Source organism: Colobus angolensis, unplaced genomic scaffold, assembly GCF_000951035.1.
Source record: "Colobus angolensis palliatus isolate OR3802 unplaced genomic scaffold, Cang.pa_1.0 Scaffold98, whole genome shotgun sequence".
NCBI lineage: Eukaryota > Metazoa > Chordata > Mammalia > Primates > Cercopithecidae > Colobus > Colobus angolensis.
In genome coordinates, this window is record NW_012123820.1 from 1,810,615 (window position 1) to 1,819,479 (window position 8,865).

The window sequence follows — 8,865 nt, forward strand, 5'->3', positions numbered from 1 at the left end:
GTGAGGCGATGCCTCGCCCTGCTTCAGCTCTCGCTGGTCAGGCTGCAGCAGCTGACCAGCCCCGATTGTCCGGCACTCCCTAGTGAAATGACCCCAGTACCTCAGTTGAAAATGCAGAAATCACCGGTCTTCTGTGTCACTGGCGCTGGGAGTTGGAGACTGGAGCTGTTCCTATTCGGCCATCTTGCTCCGCCTCCCACAAATGCATTTCTTGCAAAGGTTTTTCAAATACCACAAAGGGAAGGAAAAGACTAGCATAATCCTACTAGATTACATGTCATGAGAAAAATAGTTTTGTAATATAAAGCTGCTTTCATTTTTAAAAATTAAATATGATTGTTACCATGAAACGTCTACAAAAAATATTGATGTATAATCATTTTTTTTTCTGGCTCCGTTCCTGGTAGTAGTCACTGCTTGGAATGATGTACCTGTATGTGAAGAGGCATGTGAACACAATTTAAGTGCTCAACAGCAAATGAAATAATTGTTTTAAAAACAATTTTTTTTACCTACTAATGAGAATTCAATGATAACCTGCTCTGCGGTTTAAATATAGTGGTATGTCATATGTGGGAATACTCATTGTCTAAGGGTACAGTTAGTGCAAATGATTCCCTGGCTGATAGTACAGCATTCATATAATTGTCCTACCTTTTTTTCTCCTAATTAGAATATGTACATTTTAACTGAAATGACATATTCTTAGCTCTGGATATCACACTACAGTTTAAATATGGGATCTCTGGTTTTCATTCTATAGCCATGAGACTATGGGAACTCAAAAGATAGAATTAAAATGTCACATATCTTCAAAAAAGTTTATTCATTTATTCAAAACCCGTTCATCACCTACGTATTGTATCAAGAGCTATGCTGAGACAGAGTCTCTAGGGCAATCTATGGATAATATTTACAATCTAGTAGATAAATTGAACATTAAACTCAAATGATACAGTGTAATAAGTGTGTGGGCAATTAAGACTGCCTTAGAATGCAGGCTCCTCCACTTACTGTCTATGTGATTTGGGGCAAGTTACTCACTATTTTATCATCTCTAAAATGAAAATAATGACTGCCTACGTCATTTTGTTCTTAGAACATAAAAGCATTACAAAGAAAATGCTAAAGAAATGGTAAGCATGCAGGTAGTGGTATCCAGCAGTAGCAGCAACAGACAAGTAATTGGTACTGTTTATTAAATGCTGTAATTGAGGGGAGGTGGGTTTATCTAAATTGGGTGTTTGGCTTGAGACAAAAAACGTGAAAGGAGTTAGATGGCAACTTGAAATCCCTTTCGGATATCTAAAATATTAGTGATTTTTTTAGAGGAAAATAATACATACATATTTCCTTTGCTCAATAGGGCTCAGCTGGCAAAGTCACTACAGACTATGGAGAAACTGAAAAGGAAAGGCTTGCTCGTCAAAGGCAGCTTTATAAATTGCACTATCAGTGTGAAGTAAGTATTTTTGCCATTAGATCTGAGGGAAGTGAGAAGTATTTCAAATATTAAACTTACTGGTGCTTTCTGTTTGAAAAGAACTTAGTTTGTTTGCTTTTTTCTTTCAATTTCTGGTGACTTGAACGTAATTATCTGAAATAATATTTTTTATTGATCAGGATTTCAAAAGACAGTTGAGAACAGTGACTTTTCGGTGGCAAGAAAACCAAATGCAGATGAAAAAGAAAGACAAAATTATCGCGTCTCTTAATCAACAAGTGGCTTTTGGAATCAATAAGGTTTCCAAGTAAGTATAAATCTTTTGATAAAGGGAAATTCTGGGTTTGTTCCATATCTTTAATAGTTAATCCCTGCGTAACCGCTAGATGGCACTGTGACTACACATTAGGAACTCTAACCACAAGACTGCACTTGTTTAAAAACCAACCGTATTTTGTCTTGCCAACTGGATTGAGAAATAAGCAGCTGCTCACATTATATATCAAACTTTTCATGTATTGGCTGAACAAGTGTGAAGATAATAGAATTACATGAGAAAAATAATTAACTTTCAGGTCATGACTCTAATTTGTAAAAATGTGACCAATGATTGGCTGTTTCTTTATAGTATGTGAGTACATTCCTTAAAGACACCAAGGAATCAGTTGAGTGTATTTTTATGTTGGTCTCTCATTTCTATTCTAAGCCTGCGAGATTGAAAACAAATCTTTATGTTTGTTTGATTGATTGGGGAAGACTCTTTCCCCCCTTACCCCAATCTCTTTTCTCCTAAACCTGAAGTATTAAATGCCTTCAGATCAAAAATTCTGACTGACTTAGGGAAAAATTAGTAACGTGCTTTGTTCTTTTTGTACTAATCACTGCTTCCAACCTGTATTTGTTTAAATAGTAGCATAGTTTGTAGCACATTATTTTAATAAACAGTAATACCATAAGACACCAGCCATCCAAAAAGTCTAGTTTAAAATCCATTGCAGTTTCTAGAAAGCTGATAGGGAGAATAGACAAGTGCTTTGAATGTCTTTGAGTGGGGAGTCCAAGATATTTCTTACAAAATTGGGGAAATATTTGCCAGAGATTTAGGTCTTAATTTTTCTTTCATATATTGTATCTACCACATGAAGGGGTTATCAGGAAGAACTACATGCCATAGTTCTGACAACATAATTTCACTCACAAACATTGTCAGACTTATCCTGACTAAAGTTAGAGAGATCTTTCAAGTTCAGAAGGCTGTGAGGACTTAAGAAAACTTAGACAAATGAAGCTGGCTGCGATGACTTAAGAAACTGTACTTTATGTTGGACACGGTGGCTCACGTCTGTAATCCCAGCGCTTTGGGAGGCTGAGGTGGGTGGATCACTTGAGGTTGAGAGTTTAAGACCAGCCTGACCAACGTGGAGAAACCCCATCTCTACTAAAAATACAAAATTAGCCAGGTGTGGTGGTGCATGCCTGTAATCCCAGCTACTTGGGAGGCTGAGGCAGGAGAATTGCTTGAACCCAGAAGGCAGAGGTTGCGGTGAGCCGAGATCATGCCATTGCACTCCAGTCTGGGGAACAAGAGCAAAACTCTGTTTCAAAAACCAAATAAAAAAGAAAGAAAGAAACTATACTTCAGCATTCAGAACTTCATCTGGATGACCAATCCAGAAATATGTCATATAATATCAGAGATTAGAAAAGCAATGCCATCAATGCAGATGAGCTGCCTCTCTTCCATCTGAAGATATCCCTCCGCAACTCTTGACCACGGATCTATGCACTCACTGTATATGCTTGAGGCTATAAGCAGTCCACTTTAGGTGATGCACACCTAAAGTGGTGCACATCTTCACAAAAATGAACATTTTGTGTTGGGCATTCACCAAACATTTATCAAGGGCCTACTATATTAGAAAACTTATGGAAGCCACATGTAGAAGATACCAAGATGTGTGAGACATTCATTATGATCTAGTGGAGAGTGTAGATTAACATGTAAGGATAAAATTACATAAAACAGAGACTTCCAGGTCCACCAAGATGTATAGTCCCATTCCTTACAGCTGTTTCTTGTTGAAACTTTAACACCCTGGATGTAACAAAACAGACAAGCATAGGGACGCTCTAGAAGATGGAATAAGAAAGCATGCTGTCTAAAGACATTGAGACTTGAGGAATGAGCTGGCAGTAAATTTTCTCTCTGCCTTCCGTATATCTCGGGACACTTTGGAAGCTTTCAACCTGGAATTGCTAATAAGCACAGGGGGAGAAAATCTCTAGAAAAGCCTGTCCCTTCTAGCCAAAGGATCAGTAAAATGAAATTATAACAATAGAAAGGCTTTTTGACAATACCCACCGTACTGCAGCCACACACCAGTGGCCCCACACCACCCCTTGGAAGCAGGCAGTACACGCTGATTCTCCCACCTAAGTAAGTAGCAGCAATCCTATTTTCCTGTTGGGGTAGTGTTGGCAGTACCAAGCAAGCAGCTGACTTCCAAGTTCCACTGGGGAAAAGGAGACAATGCTTTAATTCCTCTGCCAGGATGTGTCAGTGTGGTCCAGCTGAAAGGTGAACCTCTACTGCTACCCAGCACCAAGGTTACTTAAGCCAGTCTGAGACAAAGCTAGTCAATACTAGCTTCATCCCTACTCCCTCTCACTAGGAATTAAGACTTCACCCGTGGGGCTAGTTGGCATTCCCTTTTATCCCCTTCCCTCAGCTGGTGCCAGAAGGGCACAACAAGGAGCTGAACTTCTGCCTCCACCCTGCAGCAACAAAGTACTACAAGTCAGTCCTTTGCTTACTCCTTTCCTAATGTCAGCAGGGCCCAGCAAGGAGCTGATCTTATTTTCCACTTGGAGGCAAAAAGGCAGTGTGAGCTGGTGCTCCACTTTCATGGGAAGGTGTCAGTTGGGCTGGGAGGGGAGCTGAACTTGTACACTCTCATCTGCATTGAGGCAGCGTGAGTCAGTGCCCACTTTTCCTGGGGTGCATTTGGTAGAGCTCGGTGCAAAGCCATGCATACACACCTCCTTGGCTTTTACATTATATCTCAACAGGACACTGCCTGCTAAAAATAGGAAGATTAAATAGAACCCAGAGTCTCATAATATTCAAAATATCTAGGCTACATTAGAAAACATAGATCATACCAAGAACCAGGAAATTAAGACAAGAAAGACAAAAGACCAACAAATGACAATATTAATATTATTCGGATGTTTGAATTATCTGACAAAGATTTTAAAGCAACTATCATAAAAATGCTTCAACAAAATTGAATAATCTTGAAACAAATGAAAACCTAGAATATCTCAGGAAGGAAATAAGTTATAATAAAGAATGGAAATTATATACTAGAAAATACAGTGATTGAAATTAGAACTTGCTGCATATAATCACTAGTAAAGTGGAGATGACAGAGGATTGAATCAGTGAACTTGGGGACAGATGAATAGAATGAACTCAATCTAAAGAAAAAAGAGAAAATAGACTGGGGGAAAAAAAAGGAGTCTAAAGGACCTTTGAGCCAATAACAAAAGAGCTAAAATACTTGTCACTGGAATTTCAAAAAGAGAGCAGAATGAGAGAGAGACTGAAAAAGTATTCAAAGAAATACTGAAAATTTCCTAAATTTGATGAAATTTATAAATTTACAAATTCAAAAACTAAGTGAACCCCAAATAGCAAAAACTCAAATCCATGCTAAGACACATCATAACTTAACTTCTGAAAACAAAAGACAAAGAAAAGACTTGAAAACAGGCAGAGAAAAACATTACTTATGAGAACAGTAATTTGAATGACAACAGATTTTTCATTTGAAACCATGAAGGCCAGAAAGAAGTGGCAGTTTATTCAATTACTGAAAGAAAAGAGCAGAACCATGAATCCTGTATTTAGCAAAAATATTGTGTAGGAATAGAAGGAAATAAAAATAGTCTCAGACGATGGAAAATTATAAGAATTTATTGCTAGCAAATTCACATAGCCTACCATTAAAGAATGGCTATAGGAAGGTCTCTAAACTTTAAAAATATATATATAGTAGAAGCTTGAAACTTCAGAAAGGAAAGAAGACCATCAGAATGAGTAAAGAGTAAGATAAATAATAAGTTTCCTACTGTTTATTAATTTCCTAAACCATATTTGATGGTTGAAGCAAAAATTGTAACACTATCTCATGGAATTCTATGTAGAAGACACACAACAATATATTCAAAAAGTGAGGAGGGTAAAGGGACCTAAATGAGAATAAAGCTAAGGATATATCGTGCAGACATTTATGAAAAAAAGTAAGAGTGGCTATATTAAAATCAGATTAAATGGATTTCAGAAGAAAGAAGAGTGTTGGACACAAAGAGGGACATTACCTAATGATAAAAGGATCAATCCACAAGAACCTCAAGGTATATGTACGAAAAACAGCCTCAAAGCACATGAAGTAAAACCTGATAGAACTGAAAGAAGAAATGGAAAAGTTTACCATTATAATTGAACACTTCAAACTCCACTCTCAATTTATAGTACTACTAAACAGAAAATCAGCAAGGATATAGAAGACCTCAATAACCACCATCAACCAGCAGGACCTAATTGATATTTATAGAACACCCCAGATAACAGTAGAATACACATACTTTCAAGTGACCACAGGATGTATCTACCAAGATAGACAATATTCTGGGCCATAAAACAAACCTCAACAACAAATTTAAGAGTTGAAATCATACAAAGCATGTTCTCAGGTCACAATGGAGTCAAATTAGACATCAACAGGGAGATACCAAGAAACCTCCAAAGGCCTGGAAACTACGCAACCCATGTCTAAATAATCCATGGGTCAAAGAAGAGATCTCAAGAGAAACAAAATACATTGAATTTATATGAAAATACAGTATGTCAAAATTTGTGCCACACAGCTGAGGCAGTGCTGAGAAGGTTATAACATTAAATATACACATTAGAAAGAGAAAAGTCTTTAGTGGATAATCCAAGCTCTCACTTCAAGATCCCAGAAAAAGAAAACCAAAATAGACTCAAAGCTTGCAGGAAAGATTAGAAATAATGGAAGCAGGATGCAGTGGTGCACACCTGTAGTCCCAGCTACTTGAGAGGCTGAGATGGGAGGATTGCTTGAACCCAGGAGTTACAGTTCAGCATGGGCAACATAGCAAGGCCCCATTTCAAAGAAAAAAAAAGAAAGAAAGAAACTAAGAAAGACTGAGTTGTGAAAAGAAAAATAGTAGAGAAAATCCATGAAACAAAAACCTGTATCTTTGAAAAGGTCAATAAAATTGACAAACCTCTAGCAAGACTGACAACATAAGAGAAAAGACATAAATTACTACCATCCAGAATGAAACAGTGATATCACTGCAAATACTACAAACACTGCAGACATCAGAGAATTATGCTGAATGAAAAAAGCCAGTTCCAAAAGCTTATATATGTTTCTATTTGCTGAACGTTCTTGAAACGACAAAATTATAAAAATGGAAAACAGATTCGTGGTTCCAAGGTTATAAGAAGGGGATGAGAGTGAAAGGGAAGTGGTTGTGGCTTTAAAAGGGCAAAATGAAAGATCCCTGTGGTGATAGAACGGTTCAGTATCTCGACTGTATCACCATCAATATTCTGGTTAGGGTATTATACATTAGTTTTGCAAGATTTTACCATTGGGAGAAATCGGGGAAAGGATTCATGGGTTCTTTGTGTATTATTTCTTGTACCTGCATGTGAACTTACAATTATCTCAAAATAAAAAGTTTAACTGTTTTAAAAAATAATGAATAACTGTCAAACAAGAGTATACTTAGTGGAAGTTTTGTAGGGTAGAGAGAATACTTTTGATTGTTGTGATCAGGAACTTCTTTCAGTGAAGAACTTTATTAAAGACACAGTGCTGAACCTAGGCATTGAAGGTTAGGTGGGATGAGATGGAAGAAAAGACAGGGCATCAAGGCAGAATGGACATAATGACTACTCTGTGTTCTCAGATAAGCTTTTGAACGTTTTCTTCGTTTAATTCATCTGAACATTGCCCAAGAGTATGTGATAAAATATAAATATTCCTTAATTGTAAATGTTGGCTTTTTTCATCTTAGAATATGGAGATTAGAAAGCAAAAACAGTGTGGTTTTTTTTGGCCTAATTCAATTTAATGTGTGCAGTAAATGTTTGGCAAATATTTGTTGATGATAGTTGAAGTGTTAACAAAGAAAATTTTATAGAAGTGACTTTGGATAAACTGCAATAAGCAGTTAATCATGTCAAGAAACTGCTGTCAACAGTCTGTAATAAAACTTGATAATCAGCTAGAGTTAACTTGAGAACTTTAGATTTTTTAGAAAGAAAATCTAGTAATTTCATCCTGTTATATTAAACATGAGAAAAAGACTGAGAAGTTAAGACTGCCTGAACATATGTAGCTGGCTCTTACCTGAGCTGGATAGTAAGAACTATGCCTACCTTATCCTCTATTATTTAAGAATCTAGGTGTTCTGAAATCCCCACTAGTTATGTCAACTATTATTGCCAACTCTAAACTAGAGTTGGGTAGAATATTGAAGTAATGGAAGTATACAAAGGCAAACGAGATGTCAGTCTTAAAATTTTAACTGCTTTTCAACTCTGTCAACATATTCCTATATATTACACTAACAAAGCTTATATTTCTTAATATTTCACTTGAGAACGTGACCTCTTTTGTACAGAAAGAGACCTGGTTTCTTTTCACTGCATTCTCAGACCAACAGAGCATTAACTATAAGTCTCTAAGTCTTCTAAGAAGCTTAGAGTAAAGGTGAATGGGTAGTCTCTGAAATCTAGTAGTGAGCAGTCCATCCAACATTAAAGTCGTCATTTCAAAGACTTATTATTCCAATAATTTATATTAACCAAAATTCTTCTATTTATCCCGAGTTTAAATATATTAGAGACTTAAAGAGAAATGTGCTTTTATTATAAATCTTTTCATATTGAAGTTAATTACTAGGTTTTTGTAAAAGCTTGGTTGTGAAAAGAAATACAGCAGCATAAGGGAGGAACATCAGAAACGGTATGTGAACATATGTCAACCAAAAAGTATTTGTGTTTCTCTTAGTTTCTTACATATTAATTTTGAAGTTGATCACAGGCTATAGATTCTGATTTATACAAAATTTTTACCCATTCTTTCCATGATAAGATCATGTGAGTGACCCCCAGGTGATAATTCATAGTTTTAATTAAAATTTGCATTTATACATAGCCTCATCACTTCAATATTTAAGGTTTGATTTCCTTTAGACCTTAAATCTTTCATAATTTGCATGACTTGATATAATACCACTTTAAGGAACTTAAAGTTCTCAATCTCACAACAAGCTTAGAAAATTAGAAGATACCATCTCTTTTTTTTTTTTTTTTT

At 36.2% G+C, this 8,865-nt stretch overlaps 1 protein-coding gene across 2 annotated transcripts in view; it reads left to right on the plus strand.

The window, feature by feature from the left end:
* Positions 1-8,865, plus strand: part of DZIP3 (DAZ interacting zinc finger protein 3) — a 104,224-nt gene that overhangs the window by 71,586 nt on the left and 23,773 nt on the right. For both annotated transcript variants that reach the window (XM_011932741.1, XM_011932742.1), the window contains 2 exons: positions 1,367-1,462; positions 1,624-1,751. In XM_011932741.1, the coding sequence (XP_011788131.1) occupies positions 1,367-1,462; positions 1,624-1,751 (224 nt within the window). The remainder of the gene's footprint in view (positions 1-1,366; positions 1,463-1,623; positions 1,752-8,865) is intronic.